General features: G+C 38.9%; 1 protein-coding gene, 1 non-coding gene and 1 pseudogene across 9 annotated transcripts in view; all 3 read right to left on the bottom strand.

Annotated features, from left to right (window-relative positions):
* Positions 1-20,551, bottom strand: part of TMEM116 (transmembrane protein 116) — a 96,841-nt gene extending 76,290 nt beyond the window's left edge. For 6 of the 8 annotated variants that reach the window (XM_047698347.1, XM_047698350.1, XM_047698352.1 and 3 more), the window contains exons 1-3: positions 5,594-5,698; positions 5,026-5,072; positions 4,523-4,586 (exon numbers count right to left, since the gene is read on the bottom strand). In XM_047698347.1, the coding sequence (XP_047554303.1) occupies positions 4,523-4,586; positions 5,026-5,072; positions 5,594-5,641 (159 nt within the window). In that variant the 5' untranslated portion in view covers positions 5,642-5,698. Of the gene's footprint in view, positions 1-4,522; positions 4,587-5,025; positions 5,073-5,593; positions 5,700-20,411 lie in introns of those variants that run through there. The other 2 variants (XM_047698345.1, XM_047698346.1) reach the window with 2 other exon arrangements.
* Positions 4,705-4,807, bottom strand: LOC125082756 (U6 spliceosomal RNA). The gene has a single exon (XR_007122080.1). It is a non-coding gene; the product is annotated as a U6 spliceosomal RNA (small nuclear RNA).
* LOC125081808 (cytochrome c oxidase subunit NDUFA4-like) lies at positions 17,313-20,485 on the bottom strand (annotated as a pseudogene).
* Positions 20,552-20,662: the final 111 nt, after the last annotated feature.

Here is a 20,662-nt window from a genome sequence, read left to right on the forward strand (position 1 = left end):
ATTAAAGATTATATATAGATATAACATATATATTATATCTACACACCATACAAAATAACATAGATAAATTAAAATGTGTTCAAAGTAGAGAATGCTAAACATCAGTGAAAATTAAATGAACCAGAGCTTTACACAAGAATAAATCTTACAAATAACACTGACAAAAACCAGCAAATCACAGAACTATACAAAAATACATACAGTATTAGTCCATTTCCAATAAAGTTCAAAAGTGAGCTGAATTAAATTGTTTAAATACACATATCTTGACAAAACTGTACATAAAAGCAAAGAAATTATGATCACAGAAGTCAGGAGAGTGTTTACCTCTAGAGGTGAGGAAGAGAACTGTGACCTAGTAAGGAGCATAGTAGGTTGACCAGTAAGGAGCATTTTGGTACAGGCAATTTCTATTTCTTATTCTTACTGGTTATAATCATTCTTTAAAAAGTGCATACATGTTTTATGCTTTGTAATCCACATCTGATATATATCACAAGAAAAAGTAAATTAAAAAATTTTTTAAGTTATTATCACATACTACCTAATATAAAAACGAATCTTGCCTGTACAAAAGGGAATTTTTCTCATACCCCTCTTCCAAATGAGAGGAAAGCTAAGATGCTATACCTTGCAAGCAGGGGTAAATGGTCAAGCTGCTTTGGCTAACAAAAACAAAAACGAGTGAAATAACATTTTTTTTTACATTTTAAACTATATTTAATAAATATCAGATATTATTATTTTTACCATATATAGCCTTTGCTCTGGGTAAGCCTACTAAAATTCCAGCCAGATGGCACATTCACGGATTCTACTGGTCCATGACCTCCCACAAGTTTATAACTGTTAATGGGTAAAAAATTAAAAGCGAACACCAAATAAACTCTGGAGGAGAAAGGCAGCCAGGAGGCTTTTGTGAGCAAGAATGCAATTTTATTTATGGTCATTGATTCAATAAATAGCCTTACAGAGAGCACTATTTGCAACTAAAACATACCTAAAGTCTTTGGCAGGGAAATGGAGGATAAAAAGAGATTTATATACTTTCACTCACGCTTAGAAAACAGTGAGTTCTAGTAACAGGAGATAAAGTCAATCAAGTAAACAACAAAAATTAACTGAGCACCTATTGTTGAAGCGAAGAAAAATTTCACCCTGCCTATGTTTACAAAATACTATGTTGAAGGTAATACAAAGGTACGGTATAGTCCATGGTTTAAGGAAAGTACAATCAGTGCAGTAATCTGTAATACACATAAAAGCAAAAGACATAGTCCTAAATATGAAAGCTTTTGCTTTTTAAAAAACATGCCTAGTGGCGCCTGGGTGGCTCAGTCGTTAAGCGTCTGCCTTCGGCTCAGGTCCTGATTCCATGGTCCTAGGATTGAGCCCCACATTGGGCTCCCTGCTCAGTGGGAAGTCTGCTTCTCCTTCCCCCATTCCCGTTCCCCCTGCTTGTATTCCTTCTCTAGCGATCTCTCTCTGTGTCAAATAAATAAATAAAAATCTGTAAAAAAAAAATATGCCCAATTCGTACCTCATTTAAATCAAGAGCAGGATAAGGGGTCGAACATGCACTGTGGGAAAGGGTTTCCCTGGGGAGGTTCTGAATCCAAGTGGGTTCTGGTGAGTTGAAAGACCTAAAATAGTATTCATATGAATACTCTTCTAAAATCCTGCTTCCCAATATTTCTATTCAAATGAAATCAGGTTACAAAGAATATCAAAAGTGATCTTGGGGCGCCTGGGTGGCTCAGTGGGTTAAAGCCTCTGCCTTCGGCTCAGGTCATGATCACAGGGTCCTGGGATCGAGCCCCACATCAGGCTCTCTGCTTGGTGGGGAGCCTGCTTCCCCCTCTCTCTCTGTCTGCCTCTCTGCCTACTTGTGATCTCTCTCTCTCTCTCTCTCTCTCTGTGTCAAATAAATAAATAAAATCCTTTAAAAAAATTAATTAATTAAAATAAATAAATAAATAAAATCCTTTAAAAAAAAGTGATCTTTATGGGGAAATGAAGTCACATAAGTGTGTAATAAAGTATATCTGCCCTGAGTATTATTTAACACTGGCTAGTCTGGCCACCTTCTCTCTTCAGTTAGCCTTTCTGAGTCACTGTTTCATCAGTTAATCACCTCAAAGATTCCCTATGGATTTCTCCAATTTACTACATTTATTTTAATTTAATAAACTATTTTGGTCTTTTTCAGATTATGACTTCCATGTGTTTTTTGTGATTAAAAATATTCTTTAAGGGTGCCTGGGTGGCTCAGTGGGTTAAGCCTCTGCCTTCGGCTCAGGTCATGATCTCAGGGTCCTGGGATCGAGCCCCATGTCAGACTCCCTGCTTGGCGGGAAACCTGCTTCCCCTGCTCTCTCTGCCTGCCTCTCTGCCTACTTGTGATCTCTGTCTGTCAAATAAATAAATAAAATCTTTAAAAAAATTCTTTAATGGACAAAAAAGGAAAACTGGAGGATGGCTGATATTCTTAATCTGGAAAAATTGGAATTTTTCCTACACCAAGAAAACAGAATGTGTGGGAACCAGTGAACTAGTGGTTGTTAAGGTCCTTTAAGCTCTGGTTATGTGAAAGGTATGGGAACTGAAGCCAGAGAAACTAAAGGTCACATCCTAGGCCAAAGTAGATCCTACATCTTTATAAAGCTCTAACCCACTGTCATGCCAGAGGTCACCTTAGAGCAGTGACCTGAGTGGTCACTGAGCCAGGAGCAATTTTGTCTCCCCCAGGAGATATCTGGCAATAAATGTAAACATATTTTGGTTTTTACAACCTCAGATGTATGGGGAGGTGGTTTGCTTCTAACATCTAGTGGGTAAAGTCTGCAAAGCATCTGAAGGTGCAGACAGCCCCCTACAACAAATAATCGTCCAGTCCAACAGATAAATAATGCAGAGACTGAGAATCTCTGCTTAGCTGTCCTACTATGTAACTTATACTTCATTAACTTAATCACCTATGAATTAAAATTTCAGCAAAGGACACAAACATTAGGGAAATCTGAATCACAGAAAGATATGTGGCCTAAGATTACTTTGGCAGGCAATGACAGTACAGTACCAGGACTTCTACTTTCTAGTTACTTACATAGTCACAGTCTATGCCTGAAATTCAAAGTCCTATTTTCTTTTTTTTTTTTTAAGATTTTATTTATTTATTTGACAGACAGAGATCAGAAGTAGGTGGAGAGGCAGGCAGAGAGAGAGAGGAGGTTGTAGGCTCCCCGCTGAGCAGAGAGCCCGATGCGGGGCTCAATCCCAGGACCCTGGGATCATGACCTGAGCCAAAGGTAGAGGCTTTAAGCCATGAGCCACCCAGGCACCCCCAAAATCCTATTTTCATTACATACCATATTTCAGCGGCTTAAAAAGCATATATGGAGAATGGCTTTGGAACAAGACAATCCTGTACTCAAATTCTAGCTCTAACAAATTACTGGCTATATATAAGATCTTAGGAAAGTCCCTCGACCTTACCAGGATTCCATTTCTTCACTATAATATCAGATTAGTAATATCTACCTCACAGAGTTGTTTTAAGGATTAAATGAAAAATGTATTTAAAACACTGAACAGGGAGCCTGGGTGGCTCAGTGGGACTTTGAGCCTTAATTTCCTCATCTGTGAAATGGAGCTAATACCATCGTTCCCATGGGAAAGTGATGAAAGCCAATAGATAAAGTCTGTAAAGCACCCACCATACTTGGAGCTCAGAAAGTGTTCAACATACGGAACTACTCTGATTAGGAAAGTGGGCCCAATAAAAACCCAATCACATTTTCCACATACAAAAGCCCCCCTATATATGTGAACTATATTTTGTCTAATTTTGTGCCATTTGGCCTAGTGAGAGAAAGTGTTGTTACATTTTTATTTCATAGCTAGGAAATACTCTCTCTTCCTAGTCCTCTGTCAATCAGGAAGGTTTTTTTGTTTGTTTATACCTTAAATATATATAATTTTTGTTTGTCAATTACACCTCAAAAAAAGGAAAATATTTTTACTTAATCTTTTTGGTATGAATAATTTTACCTAGGATATATTTTTGTTCTGTTTTCACCATTAAATTGTAATTGCCTAGAAGGCCTGAACAGCAAACCTAATATTTTCTGGAAACAAAGTCTGAGCTATTTCTTAGCCCCACTAGCAATATTGCTAAGATATCAATATCAGAAAACTCACCTCTTGGCAGGATCATACTGTGCTTAGAGTGACTAGAGGCTTCAAACAACTCTATTTCCTAACTTTAATAATTAATGCATAGCAAAAAAATAGTACTTTTAGTAGCCAATCTCTCACTATTCAAAGTTATAGTTAAAATAATTACCTAGAAGAAAAGGGAAACCTATTGACTGTGTCTAAAATATCTCAATGTAACATAAGGACAAATTTACAAGTAATTCATAGACTTATTCCATTATTTATAGGTGATACTTCTCTTATTTATTTCAAAGGCTAAGTCACTAAAAAAGTTCAAATCCAACACAAAAAAGAGTTTGCTCACCTCTGGAGATTTCTGTATATTCTGGAATACGGCATAGGCAATAAGTGAACTTGAACCGATAACACTGACAGAGATAAAAGATAATCATTAAAAGAAGACTACTAGGGCTCCCTCATTTTTGCTAATGATTTTTTACAGCTTTACTGATATATAACAGATAAAAAAGAAACTACACATTTTTCTAAAATATGGAAAGCTTCATGAATTTGTGTGTCATGCTTGCATAGGAGACATGCTAATCTCTGTATCATTCCTACTGATTTTGCAAATCAGTCCTGCTGACCAAGTCCTTTGATTTTCAGATGTTATTACTCAATCTGTTTTTTTGTTATTGTTGATGTTACATTTATTAATCAGAAAATATCAACATGGTAAAGAACAGCATTTCTCCCTAAAGAGTAAAAGCAAATACCCAGGGGAAAAAATGCAGGAAACTTTAGAATTCTACAGTTTTGCTTTTACTAGTTAAAACAGTCATAGTACATGAGATTAAATAAATTTACCTCAGAGTAGCCATAACAAATTGTATCCACTGTATTGCAGAAAAAACCTAAACAAAACATAAAAGAGAATAAAATCAAAACTCTAACATTTAATATTCAACCTTACTCCAATTTCACTGTTTATTCAGTGTCTGTGCAGAGCACAGACTCTTCAGTGCCTAATCAGAAGACCCTACAAGTCTGAGGCGGAGCAGAAAGGCCTCTGGAAAGGCAGGGTGGTCCTTGTTTCCCCCCTTATTGCTCCATCTCTAGGAAACAATATGATCAAAAGAGTAGAGAGGTGGACAGAAAAGAGAGTTGGATGAGAATATTTAAAAAGAAAAGAATAAAATGGAGAAGAGGAAGGAAAAGTTAAATTTTGAGAGAACAGACATGCGTGAAAAGAACAGGTACAAGGAAAGGTAAACAAGTACTAAATAGAGTTGACTGATAACTAGAGAGAGAAAAAATAGAATAGTAAGGAGTAAAGAAATAGGAAGAAGTAGCAAAGAGACACTGTGAGTGAAAAGTACAGAACAAGGAGGAAGAAAAGGGGGAGCAAAAAGAAAAGGACAACTTATAATCTCACCAAGTCCCAGTTGTCCTCCAGAAAGCTAGCCTCCAGCAGGAAGGCCATGGGGACTTCTGCCCCAGCTATGCTTCCGCAGCCCGATCCTTCTCAGGTTCTGAATCCTGAAGCACAGAACAGGTGGCTCCACCCCCAGCTCTGCTGGGCTCCTCCCTACCCAATCCTGCTCTGTATCTTGAGGACAAGGAAAGAGGTGGTGACAAGTGGAGGAGAAAGCCAAGCAGAAAGAACAAAAATAGAAAGAGCAGGTGACAAGGAAACAAAGTATTAGGAATTGTAAGAGGAAGAGACAGGAATAATAAAAAATAGAGAGAATGGTGAAAAGATAAACGGAGCTGCAAGAGACAAATGGAACAGAAAAAAAGGAGAGAAAAGTAAGGAAGAAAAAGGAGGTCTGCTTAACACTTGCCCCATTTAGGGATAAAAGCCTGTGATGGAAAAGAGAGACTGCATATTAAAGCAATCAGTAAATTTTTAGTAATACCAAGAAAAGCTGTGAAGAGAATGGGCTGTTAATATCTCACATTTAATAGTAACATCTGAGGGCGCCTGGGTGGCTCAGTGGGTTAAGCCGCTGCCTTCGGCTCAGGTCATGATCTCAGGGTCCTGGGATCGAGTCCCGCATCGGGCTCTCTGCTCAGCAGGGAGCCTGCTTCCCTCTCTCTCTCTCTCTCTCTGCCTGCTTCTCTGTCTACTTGTGATCTCTCTCTGTCAAATAAATAAATAAAAATCTTAAAAAAAAAAAAATAGTAACATCTGAAATATTCTGTACCAAAAATTCCCACCAGAAATATATTAAATTACATGATTCATTTAATATACTTATGTTTATATATCAACTCTGTGTAAAGCATTGTGCTATAGAAGATACAAAGACAAATAAGAGACAGACCCAGATTTCCAGGAGCTTGTAATACAGCAGGAAAAATGACCTGAATGCCAGAATCTCAAATTATTTGCACACAAAAAAATATACACTGCCTGTCATTTGAACAATATTCGGAAGAACTGGTAAAATTTGGACAAGGATTATAGTAAGGAGCAAGCAGAAGGAGAATATTTCATCTTAGCTTTCATCTAAACATAGTTTCATACACTCTACAGAATATTTACTGATAACATAATTTGGATCATTTGGATCATAGGTTCAGTGATTTAAATATGAGATTCACTTATTCATAGGAGGTTAATATAGGATTCATTTGTTCACCATAGTGTGGAGTAGAAGAAGGGACATCATTAAACAGAGGTAGGTTTTGCTAGGAAACTATTAAATTGGAGGCAGGTTCTAACCACTTTGCTTAAAGTACTAAATAAACAAATAAAAAACACAGGTCGATTTCTGGTTCAGAAATCCCTACTATAAGGTCTCAGGGAGTGTTCTGAGGCCTCTAATCATATATCTATCTAATAAGGGCAAGAGGACTAATGACAGTCTCACCAAGTGATAAAGAGAATGCCTTTGGACAAAGGACTCTTGTCTCAGTCAAGAACAAATCTCAAATTGTTCAAGAAACAACCATGCCAAATCAGTCTGCTGCTCTTGATATAAGAACTTTTCACTTTTGGTACTCTTCTAAAATGTCTTCTGCCACTGACCAAATTCCCATTTGGGGATTTACCTTTCCATTTTTCTCTCTGTATTAGTACCCTGCTTTTTGTGTATTAGCATTACTCCCCCTTGAAATAACTTTTTTTAAAAAAAGATTTTATTTATTTATTTGACAGAGGTCACAAGTAGGCAGAGAGGCAGGCAGAGAGAGAGAGAGAGGAGGAAGCAGGCTCCCCGCCAAGCAGAGAGCCCGATGCGGGACTCGATCCCAGGACCCTGGGATCATGACCTAAGCTGAAGGCAGAGGCTTTAACCCACTGAGCCACCCAGGCGCCCCTGAAATATCTTTTGAAACATAATCTTCCCATCTTTCTTTTCTGCAAGGGCTAACCCAAGCCCAAATGAAGTGGGTGATACTTACTTTTAGTTTTCTCTTCTCTTTTTACTTAGCTCCTTAGTAAGCTCAAATACATCATAGCTCACTTAATGTAATGGGCTACTATATTTCATGTATCAATTAAATTAATAGATATTCTTTAAACTTCTACCATGAGCAAGTTACAACTATGGATACAAAGTCAAAAAAGACATCTCCCTAGTAAAATATTTTTATTTAAGCAAAAATTATACTTAACTCAAATAAGATTCCTAGTAATAACATCTACCAATTATCAAGTGCTATCTATGTATAAGACTCTATGCTAAGCATTCTAATTGTCAACAAAAATTTTGAGGTAAAAAGTAATATTTCCATTTTTTTAAAAAAAATTTAGTAGACTCACACCCAGTGTGGGTCTTGAACTCACAACCCTAAGATCAAGAGTCCCATGTTCTACCAACTGAGCTAACCAGGCACCCCAGTAATGTTCACATTTTTTTCAGATGAAGAAACTGAGATTTAAAGAAGTCACTTCTAATGGTTATGGAGTCATCAACGGTAATACCAATATTCAAATCCAGTCATTCTGACTTCATAGTTTGCACTCTTAACACACACAATATTCTAATGGAGAACTAGTTAATAGGAAGAGAGGAAAAGATAATTTTAAAAATTAATGTAACATCTGGGACACCTGGGTAGCTCAGGCATTCAAGCATCTGCCTTCAGCTGAGGTCATGATCCTAAGGTCCTGGGTTGGAGTCCTGCATCGGGCTCCTTGCTCAGCAGGTAGCCTGCCTCCTTCTGTCTTTCCACCCCTCCCCTCACCCCATGCTCTCTCTTGATCTCCCAAATAGATAAATAAAATCTTTACCAAAAACAAAACAAAACAAGAAGAATGTAACATCAAGGCAGCTCTTTTATTAGGCAATTGCTTCTTAGATATGACAATAAATGCATAAGCAACAAAAGAAAAACACAGATAAATCAGTCGTCTTCAAAATTAAAAACTTTTCTGCTTCAAAGGCTACCATCAAGAAAGTGAAGACAAGCCACAGAATAGAAAGAATATTTATAAATCATGTATCTGATAAGGGACTTATATAGAGAATATATAAGAACTCCTACAGGGGCACCTGGTAGCTCAGTCAGTTAAGCCTCTGATTCTTGACTTTGGCTCAGGTCATGATCTCAGGATGATAAGATCAAACTGCAGGACAGGTTCCATGCTCAGCAAGGAGTCTGCCTGAGATTCTCTCCCTCTCCCTTTGCCCCTCCCCCTACTCACATGCACCCTCTCTAAACAAACAAATAAATAAATAACAAAATCTTTTTTTAAAAAACCCTCCTACAATTCAATAATAAAAATACAATACAGGGGCGCCTAGGTGGCTCAGCCACTGGGTGTCTGCCTTTGGCTCAGGTCATGATCCCAGGGATCTGGGATCGAGCCTGGCATCAGGCTCCCCACTCAGTGGGAACCCTGCCTCTCCCTCTCCCTCTCCCACTCACCCTGCTTGTGTTCTCTCTCTCATTATTTCTCTCTGTCAAATAAATAAATAAAATCTTTAAAAAAATTTCAACCCAATTTAAAAACTGGCAAAGGCTTTATTTTTTTTAAAGATTTTATTTATTTGACAGACAGAGAGCACAAGTAGGCAGAGCAGCAGGCAGAGCAAGAGGGAGAAGCAGCCTCCCCGCTGAGCAGGGAGCCCGATGCGGGGCTCGATCCCAGGACCCTGGGACCATGACCCAAGCCGAAGGCAGCTGTTCAACCCACTGAGCCACCCAGGCACCCCTGGCAAAGGTTTTAAACAGAAGTTTCTCCCCCCAAATAAATAAATGACTAATAAACAGGAAAAGATGATTAACATCATTAGCCAGCAGGGAAATACAAATTAAAGTCACAATGAGATAACTTTTCATATCTACCAGGATAGCTATAATAAAAAACAATAGACAATAGCAACTGTTGCAGAAACTGTGGAAGAATAGAAACACATAACCTGCTGGTGAGAATGTAAAATACTGCAGCCACTTTGGCAGTTGCTCAAAAGATTAAACATAGCTTATATGACTCAGCTGCTAGGTATAAACTTAGTTCTACTTCTAGGTATATACCCAAGAGAAACTAAACATATGTCCACACAAAAACTTGAACACAAATGCTTATCACGTTGTTATTCATAAGAGAAAAAAGGTAGAAACACAAGTGCCCACCAACTGGTGAATGGATAAATGAAATGCAGTATATCCACAAAATGAAGTATTATTCAACAATTACAAGGAAAGAAGTACTGGTGCATTCCACACCATCAAGAACCTTGGAAACATTATGCTAAAGGAAAGAAGCCAATCACAAAAGACCACATATTGCATGAGTCCATTTGTATAAATGTTCAAAATAAGCAAATTTATACACACATAAGGAAAATTAGTAGTTGCCTAGGGCTGGGAAGTTAATTTGGGAGAGAATGGGGAGTGACTACTGATGGGCACATGATTTCTTTTTAGTGTGACAAAAATATTCTAAAATTAGACAATGGTGATGGTTGCACACTTTATGAATATACTAAAACTCATTGAATTGTACACTTTAAGAGAATAAGCTGTAAATAGGCAAATTTTATAAGGAAATGACCCTTTGCTGAAATTCATGGTATAATGATTAATGGGTAACATGTTTTTGTCTTTCCTACTGAAAAGAATAATATTTAGAATAAAAAGTGTAAAACAAACATTTTAAGAGGGAACTGAAGATAAAGTTTGTAAGAGAGCACCTGACTGCTCTAAATGAATCCACCACTCCTGGTCTGAACAAAGTATACTCTAGGACTTTGATAAAACTTGCAGGTTAACCCAATAAAGCACTGAATGAAATCTGAGAGTTTGTGTAAAAATGGGAAAATTGTTAGAAGTTGTAGAGTATCACAGAAATTTCTACAAATTGTAGAAAATTGGTGATAACTAAATTTTTATTTCTAAGGAAGAAAAGATGGTAGAATCTGCAAACCATAGTTCAAAGAGCTTAGTACTGATCCCAAATAAGATTGTAAAATGAACCATCCAAAAAGTGTGCTTCTAAACAATTTTTTAAAAAGTAATCACTAAGTTGGAATGGATTTATAAAAAAATCATGCCAAACTACCCCATTCTTTCTTTGGATAGAATTACCATAGTATATATGCTATTTTGACAAAGCATTTGGTGAGAAATTTTATGATATAAAAATAAGGAGAGGCACCTGAATTTGAGTGTCCAAATCTTGATTTTGGCTTGGGTTGTAATCTCAGGCTCATAGGTGCATCAGGCTCCGCACTCAGCAGGAGGTCTGCTTGGGATTCTCTCTCTCCCTCACCCTCTGCTCCTCCCCCTGCTCATTCTCTCTCTCTCTCTCAAATAAATAAATAAGATCTTAAAAAATAATAATGAGGGGGTGCCTGGGTTGCTCAGTTGGTTAAGCATCTGCCTTCGGCTAAGGTCATGATCTTGGGGTCCTGGGATCTAGGCCTGCATTGGATTCCCTGCTCAGCAGGAAGTCTGCTTCTCCCTCTCCCCCTCCCTCCACTCCACTCCCACTCCCCTCCCACTCCAGCTCTCTCTCTCAAATAAATAAATAAAATCTTAAAAAAAAAAAAAAAGGAAATACAGGCCAAGTGGAAGCACAATTAACAGCATTTCTTGCACAAGTAAGCCTAAGGGAGTATTAACTAAATGATCAATATCAACTTAGAAATGACTCCTAGTGGGGTTAATCAGCATTCTGACTTGGCACAGTTCTGTAAAACACTTTCATTAATGACTTCAGAGAAAATATAGTGGGCACATTTATCAATGTGTGTGTGTGTTAAGTTGCATAACAACTTTCCACAAATTTAGTGACTTAGAACACACATCATCTCATAGCTTCTGTGGATCAGGAGTATAAGAAGAGCTTAGTTGGGTCCTCTGCTTCAAGGCCTCTCACAAGGCTTAATCAAGATTATCAACCAGGGCTGAGTCTCATCTGAAGGCTCAAATGGGGAAGGATTCTGCTTGCAAGTTCACAAAGTTGTTGGTCTAACACAGTTCTTCCAGGGTTGTTGATCTAAAGACCTAATTGTTGATCAAACACTTCACTCAGTTCTTCACCGCATGGATTTCTGCAAGATATCTTCCGATCAAGACGGAAGTCAGAACCTTATGCAACAAAATTGCTTTAGTGATATTCTATCACCACTTCTGTATTCTATTGACCACATATCTTGCCAACAGCCAAGGAGAAAGGATCACATGAGAGGGTAAATACCAAAAGGCAGGGATTATTGGAGACTATCTTAGGGTCTGCCACTGTGTTTTCATCCAATGTATCAAGTACTTTTCCAATTCAGGTCATTTATAATAGCTTTCCTCTTTCTGCAATGTTCTTCCCCCAGATAATCACATGACTAGCTCCTTCTCATCCTTCAAGTATCAGCTTAAACGTCATTACCTCTGAGATGTAACATTTATCAAATTCCAAAATATCATGTTTGTTTTTGCTGTCTGCTTTCCCCTAGTAGACTGGAACATCCTTGAGGACAGACAACTTACCTGTCTGACTCACTCCAATATCTTCAGTACCTAAAAAAGTGCCTAGAATAGGTACTCAGTATTTACTGAATGAATGTACTCAAGTTGTGGGAGGTAGATGACAGATTTAAGATCTAATAAGACCTAAATACTTTAGAATAATGAGTTTCATTTAATAAGATAAAAGTTAATGGAAATAAAAGTATACTGTCCTTGCATCTAAAACACCAACTGGACAAAGATTAGGATGAAAAGTAGCAACATTTTACTTTAAAAATCTAGAGCAGTGCTAGCCAATAAAAATATAAGTTACAGATGTAATCTAAAAGTTTCCAGTGGGGGTGTCTGGGTGGCTCAGTGAGCTAAGCATCTGCCTTGTGGTCAGGTCATGAACCCAGAGTCCTGGGATGAAGTTCCATATCAGGCTCCCTGCTCAACAGGGAATCTGCTTCTCCCTCTGCCCTTCACCCTGCCTATGCTCTCTCGCTAACTCTCTCTCTCAAATAAATAAAATCTTAAAAAAGAAACAAACAAAAGTTTCTAGTGACCACACTAAAAAAGCAAAAACAGATGAAATTTTAATAATAAATTTTACTTAACCTAAATATCCAAATTTTGTCCTTCCAACATGCAATCAATATAGAAAATCATTGATATATTTCACATTTGTAATTTTGAACTTCAAAATTTAGTGTTTTATAACATCTCAATTCAGAACAGCCACATTTCAAGAGCTCAGTAGCTATATGTGATATTATAAATATCATTTTTATTTAGACTCTTTAATTTATAACTAGATTTTGGAGGCTCTTGCATTTGGATTTTATCCTACAAAAATGTCGCTATAAATTTCTATAATCAAGCAAATTTCCAAGAAAAGAAATGGTACGACATAATAACCATAATAGTCTTAAGCGAATTATGTACTATATGGCAGATACTGTTGTAAATGCTTTATAACTAGTGTTAACTAATTTAAATTAGTGTGAATTAATTTAATCCACTCACAATCCTATGAGAAAAGTATTATTATTATCCCTATTTTATGTGATTGTAATTACACGTTGGCAGTGTGCAGGAAAGACTGAAGGGGGAAGAGATTGGCAAGAGTTGGGTTACTTTTATTTACTTACTTATATTCCACTTTGACCTAGATAGTATTTCAGGTGGCTTACAAGAGTACGAAAATAAGACAAATTAACATGAATTCAAAGAGGGACAAAAGTGTGGAGGCCAAGAAAAACAAGGCTGTACCCACCTCGAGTCTAGCCCTGACATAAATACAGCCATCTTGACAAAGCAAAAGCTGGCACCTTGTACCCCCTCTCCACCCGCTCCCCTCCCCTGAGTAGTATGTGTGACATTCCTCAGCCACCCCTGGCTGCCCTAAAAGAAAAACAAATAGTTAACTTGCAGAGATCGCAATCCTGCAAGACAGGAGTCTCCCTTGGTTTACAAATGTCCTAGAGATTTAACAATAGCCCAGTTTCCAGAGGCAAATAACTCAGTTCCCCAAGCCCTAATGTAGCCCTCCCCACCATAAAACTGAAGGAGGCTGAAGGAAATGTAAATAGTTAAATTTCTTCTAAACCCAAATCTCATTAACAAGGACACTTGATAGGAGAAGTGTGAAACTTTATCTCTAAACCTCCAAGATAGTGTCAGCAATCATTCCCAAGCATATGACCCACGGATATATATCTAAAGGGTCTCATGAGAAGATTTTTTTTTAAAGATTTTATTTATTTATTTATTTGACAGAGAGAGATCACAAGTAAGCAGAGAGGCAGGCAGAGAGGAGGAAGCAGGCTCCCCGCTGAGCAGAGAGCCCGATGTGGGGCTGGATCCCAGGACCCTGAGATCATGACCTGAGCAGGAGGCAAAGACTCAACCCACTGAGCCACCAGGTGCCCCTCATGAGAAGATTTTTATTTCTAGTAACAAATAACCTTTCTCCCAACAATAGCTAGCCCCTCAAGGTCCTGGAGACCTTGCTTCCAAAATTTCTTAGAGACTTACATCATCCCCTTTGTCCTCACCCACCGACAAGTCCACCCCTACTCTGCCTTTAAAAACTCTGACTATAATCTGGTTCGGGGTCCAAGTCCCTTCTCGGCTGTGTCGGGTATACTTGGGCCCAAGCTTAAGCATGTCACCTCAGGGTCCAAGTTCCTACTCCACTGTGTCAGGTGTACTTGGGACTAAGCTTAAGCTTGTCAAATAAACCCTCATGTGATGGCATCGGTGTCGGCTCCTTGGTGGAGACGACGCGAAAACTCGGGCATAACAAAAAGAAGAAAAACATCTCTGTTTAAACGATTTGATCCACGGATGTTAAAATCTCTAAGATTTTTTAATGTTAATTCATTGAAAAAACAGTATTAAAATAACAGAAATCCATGTTTCCTACAATCTCATCAGCTAGTTGGAACATCCTTTTTATTTTTGTTACTTTAAGTCCTTGTCCCTATACATATTCAGTTTCTATCCATTTGTAGTAACTCTATAGCTAGTATTTTATATTCTACATTTTTCTCAATATTATTCCATAATAATTGTATTCTCTTTTGTTAGTCTTATTTTCTTTCTCTTCATTCCTCTGGACTGTAACCAATGCTAAAAGCCTAACGTATTTCTCTACATCTTTCTCTGTGCTTGTTAAAATATATCCAAATAGGGACAAAGGACACAGTCCCTCTTTGGGTTGCTGGAAGGAAGCACAAAGGAACAGGTAAAAAAGAAAACTGAAACCACCGCTCAGGGGACCGCAACTTCCCTAACAAGACCTCCCACCACTCAGACCGCCCAGATCTTTTGAGCTAAACCCCGGAAGGACCTTGGAGTGACCACTGGAGTAACCTGCAATTACCTTTACCTCATTATAATACTAAAATCTCAGCCTAAGGAGGAGCTTCCACCTCATTTACGTAACATACAAAGTATTTATAGGATTTTATGCCCGCCTCTACATACAATGACAAGGCTTTCTATCTAAATATTCATCCTGGGGCGCCTGGCTGGCTCAGTAGGAAGAGCATGCAACTGGTGAGTTTGAGCCTCCTGTTGGGTATAGAGATTACTAAAAATTAAATAAAAACTAACTATTCATCCTAACCCTAAACAAAAAGCACCCATTCACCCTCCCTCGGGGTGAATTCACAGCTTTAGAAGCTATTTCCCATGATCTCTTTATTTGCTGCATATGAAGTTTACTTTGTGCAATAAAAAAACAAAACCACATCCAAATGTATACATACATAATAGGGGTTATTATGTTTATGTTATGTTTTAGTTACAGGGTTTTAAAAATGGGATCACATATTTCTGTACACATTTCTTTTCTCATCTAGTATTTCATGGAAATAGTTCTAACCCATTCTGATAGCTGTATAATATTCTATATAAGATCATTTCTCTAGGGGCACCTGGCTGGCTCAGTCAGTAGAGTTCAACTCTTGATCTTCAGGTCTTGAGTTCAGATCCCACACTGGGGATTGAACCTACTTTAAAAAAAAACAAACATCATTTATCCAACACTTACTCTCAGAAACTTGTGAGTTGTCCTTAGGTTTTTTCTTCTTTTTTTCATCTACAAACAATGCCACAATAAGTATCCCTAATTTCTGCACTTACAACCTCCTGCTATGCTGATGACTTTGCTATTAAAGAATAAATTCCAGAGTGGAATTCTTTAAGTTATCAAATATTTCAAGTTCTTTCTCACCCCAGAGCCTTTGCACTTGCTCTTTTCTTTTCCTAAAATCCTTCCTAACATACACCAATTTGCAATTTCATATTGATTTATAATTATTTAATATCTTTCTCATCACATGAGCCTAAGTTTCTTGAGAGGTGAATCTTATTCATCCTTTAGGTCTTTCTTCAGCTTACATATACTTGTTTCTAGAAGTTTGCCATGAACTCCAATCTCAATTGATCCCTCCATCATATTTTTTCATAGGTCTTCAACTTTTCTTTCTAGAAATTATCACAATTTGTAATTATATATTTATTTGTCTGATTATTTAATGCTGGTTTCCCCAACTAGGTCTGCAAGGAGCACATCTATTTTGTTCACCAGTGTAACCCTTACCCTCAGAAAAGTATATGGTACCTGAAAAATGCACAGTAAATAGCGGTTAATATTGAAACACTGAAATAATTCTTTTCACATAGAAAGCATTCCTTTTTAAGATTTTATTTATTTGAGAGAGAAAGAGAGAGACATTGTGTATGTGCAAGCACGAGCAGGGAGGCCGGGCAGAGGGAGAGGGATGAGGAGACTCCCCGCTGAGTAAGGAATCTGATCTCCATCCCATGACCCAGATACCAAACCTTGAGCTGAAGATAGATGCTTAATAGACTGATCCACCAAGGTGCCCCAATATTCAAAGAATTCTTAGAGGAGGATGGGGCTTAAAGAAAATCCTACCACTGGTAAATCTTTCCATAACAATTTTTCACAGATGAAAATGGCTTTGTTCTTTAGACAATTTAGGTGTTCATCTATCTCAAAAGAACTAGTGTTAAATCCAACAAAAATTTGCAAGAGAAAAACAATTAGCTCCAAGGGATGGAATATCTCTGAAGAATAGTATGAGGCTTAAGAAAGGAATGTAGAAAGAGCCAATGGAATTTTGAGAGATAGCCATGGAGTAATTTCTCTATCATTTATTTACTCACTGAACAAGTAAATACTGAGCACCTACCATGTGCCAGACAGGGGGCTATAGTACCTTAACCTAAACAGACAAAAATATAAATCAGCCCTCCCTGGGAGCAGATAAAAAGAAAAATAACCAAATTATATGTTAGCAAGCTGACAAGTGCTATGGAGGGAAAAAAGGGGGGAGCTACAAAGCAAGGAAGTATCAGGAAGGAACAATTTTTTTTTCAAGTTTCAGATATTTATTAATCAGTGTAAACCCCAACACAATACAGAAACATGATTTCAGCATTTAGAAGGGAACTATTTCCTGGATAAGTGGAAAATTGTGCTGATGGCTTCTGGGACACCTTCATTCTAAGCAGCTTTATAGTGAGACACTTTTTAAAAGATTTTTTATTTACTTATTTGAGAACGAGAGAGAGGGAGAGAGAGAGAACACGAGTGGGGAGAGGAGCAGAGAAGTGGTGGGGAAGCCACAGAAGCAGACTCCCTGGTCAGCAGGGAGCCTGACGCAGAGCTTGATCCCAGGACTCCCAGATCATGACCTGAGCTGAAGGCAGATGCTTAAAGACTGAGCCATCTAGGTGTCCAAAACATTTAATTTAGAAATCTAGATCTTCTTTCTTCAGTTTGCTGTAATTTACATTAACTGAGTACAACTTGTATTGATCACTGAGGACCCAGTCTTTTACAGGGTTCTGAGTTATTCTTCCTATCCCAACGGACATCTGGATTGCACAATGCCAGGGGCAAGACATACAGCGCTGCTCCAGTACCTGTTACCACAATAAATATGAAAAGGGGGACTAAATTTGGATGCTTCTTTGCCTGACTGAGGATCTGGCATAACTTGGTTGTAGGAGAGCCCTCCAGCCAAGGAGAAGTAAAAATCAAATATGCAAGGCCTGGAACTAAGTCGACCCTACCAGAAGGAGCAGTTTTTTAAATGACGGTCAGGGCAGATCTTAGGAAGTTGACAAATGAGCAAAGAACTTCAGGGAAATGAAGGAGCCAGCCATATGAATATTTTAAAGAAAAGCTTTAGAGGGAAAAAGCCAATACAAAGACCCCGAGGCAAGAACATAACTTGTATATACAAGGAACAGCAAAGAAGTCAATGAGACTGGGAGCACACTGGCTTGATGATGTCAGAAGAAAAAGAATGGAATTTATTTATTAGTTGCCTTAGCAGATCATGTCACCTTTTTCCTCCTCACTCCAGCTCCCACATCAATCGGGTCATGTGCGCACTCCTTTTGATGCAGAGAACAAAGGCAAAAGAAATATAGAAACAGTTAAATTTCCTTACAACTTACAGCTCATTGACAATACTTGGGACTGGCAGGGTGACCTTCCTCCAGAAACTCAACTGTTTATGCTTTGCTGGGGCAAAAAGCAACCTTAGCTTGACATTATCCTGGCTTCCAGGATTCTGTAAACCCACTTTAACAGAGGAAATCTCTTTGGAAACTTCCTTTATCTCTACCCCCTAAGATATATGTTAGCAATCATCCTCCAAACATATAGCCCACTGATACACACCTGAAGGGTCTCATGATTAAGGTTTTACTAGACCGTAGTAAATGACCCCTCAAGGTCCTGGAAACCTTGATTCCAAATTCCTTAGAGACTTACACGTATCCCCATTCCCTTCCAACTTGAAAGTATATAATCAGTCACTCCTCCAGTGCTGCTGTTCCCACCCACAGATCCCTTCCCTGCACTGTAATAAAAGCACCTTTTTGCACCATAAAATGTCTCAAGCATTCTTTATTGACCAATGGGCTCAACAATCTTGCATCAACTTAACCTGCCCTGCCTCTTCCTTCCTACCTCTGAGTAAAGCATTGAGACAATTATTGTACTGCACTGAATTGTTTCCATTCATAGCAAAAGTACCAGTACCCTCTCCAACAAATCCCCTTCCTTCACTATTTTCAAAACCTACTTCAAAACTATAACTAGAAAGTAATTCCTGATTGATTACGCTAATTAGGTGTACCCAAAGCATTTACAAGTTCATAAGTGATCATTTAAAAACAGTTTAAACATCTTACAAAGGGTTCTAAAAACTCTTTTTTTTTTCCTTTACAGAGATCACAAGTAGGCAGAGAGGCAGGCAGAGAGAGGAGAGGAGGAAGCAGGCTCCCTGCTGAGCAGAGAGTCCAATGTGGGGCTTGATCCCAGGACCCTGAGACTGTGACCTAAGCCAAAGGCAGAGGCTTAACCCACTGAGCCACCCAGGTGCCCCTGGGTCTAAAAACTCTTAATAGCTCCTCACTGAGTACATGACAGAACAGACAATTCTTAGTTTGATTTTTTTCAAGACTTTATATTGCTTGGACTTAAAACTCTCACTAACTAGCGTTGTGAGAACTCTTTCCAGCCAGCTCGGTCTCCCTAAACCATCATGCTTATTCCCACTTCTGCTCCCTTTTCATTTTTCTCCACCTAAAATGTTCTTTCTTCCAAGGGTTAACTCCATTTCCACTTCCTACATGAAGGCTTCTTTATCCACTTTAGCTCATAATTTTCCCCCCACTGTTTATCATTTGTCTATGTAGCTCATTTTATTTAATAGCTTATTAAAGCAAACTCAAATTTTTCCAAACCCCCCAAAACAAACACACACATTGATTCTTTCTTTCAAATTTTCTATATAAACTGGTTGCCCATAACTGGATCCTATGATCTTTGATGACTATTTTATACACCCATTTATTAACATATACAGTGGTTAATATGACGCTAAGACCCTCATAATGCCATTTGTTCATAAAAAATTTGTGAATTCTACCCTACGAAATTTCTCACTTCGACCCTTCCCTCTCCTTGTGGGGTACTGCAGGACCTTAACCTCCCTTACCTAGACTACTACAATTGATCCTTAACTAGTCTCCCCGCCCTCTCCCTTCTTCAATCCACTCCCTTCACATTTTCTCCCCCCCCCCCACTCCCCTCACTCCTAAGTGAAAGCAAATCCAACTCACTGTCCTGGTTAACACCTGTGGTGGCTCCAAACCCTTCAGCTTGATGATACCCTTTGCAATGTACCCCGGTTTACTTTTGACAGATTCACCATGTTTTTCCCCTTTTTAGAAATACCCTTTGGTATTTGGCTTGTAAATGCCTCCTTCTCCTTCACGATCCAGTTTAAAAGTCATTTCCTGTCTTTAACTTTCCCTGACACCCCTGAGCAGGCCTAACTGAATTTCCACTGATGTTCTCACAACACTGTAATGGTCTTATCACCTCCTCCCGAACACAGGTCCTTTCGTCCAGAGCTCTGTCTCCTTCACCTCTATTCCGTATTTCCGGAGGCAAAATCAGGATCTGGTGTAAACCACGCCGTGAACAAATATCTAGGGAATAGAATTATTAGAACTTTTTTGTTCAGTTTTTTGTTTTGTTTTGTTTCAAGACCTTCAGGAGCCTAGGGCGTAGCTGGGCGTATACTCCGCTTTCAGTAAAGCCGGCTCTACTGAAGCCCAGCGTCTCGCCACTGAGGCACTTCACCACAGAGCAGGCACTGGACAGGGTTCTGGGTGGCCCTGACGGCCCTACTGACTAACAGCTGACTCTGCGTGACCTGCTCGGGTCCTGAAGGAGCTGGGGCAGTATGACCGACCTCGCGAGTATGGTAGCACAGACTGACTGACAGACTAACCTAAAGCAGTAGCGGGTCTCAATGGACTGCCAGTCGGGCCAAAAGCAGGAAGAAATGGTGGCGAGCCTCGTCATCTTCGAAGAAGGGTAGAAAGAGCGACCTAATTGCTGCAAGACGCCAAGCACGCGCCTCGAGCCTCTCCTCGCGCAGGGGAAGACGGGAAAAGGGCAGGAGGACTGGGAGCCTCGCCGAGTGCGCGTGCGCAGCAGCCTCTTTCCACCACCCTCCACCCGCGGCCCCGCCCCCACACC

Source organism: Lutra lutra, chromosome 12 (genome assembly GCF_902655055.1).
Source record: "Lutra lutra chromosome 12, mLutLut1.2, whole genome shotgun sequence".
In the NCBI taxonomy this organism is placed as follows: Eukaryota; Metazoa; Chordata; class Mammalia; order Carnivora; family Mustelidae; genus Lutra; species Lutra lutra.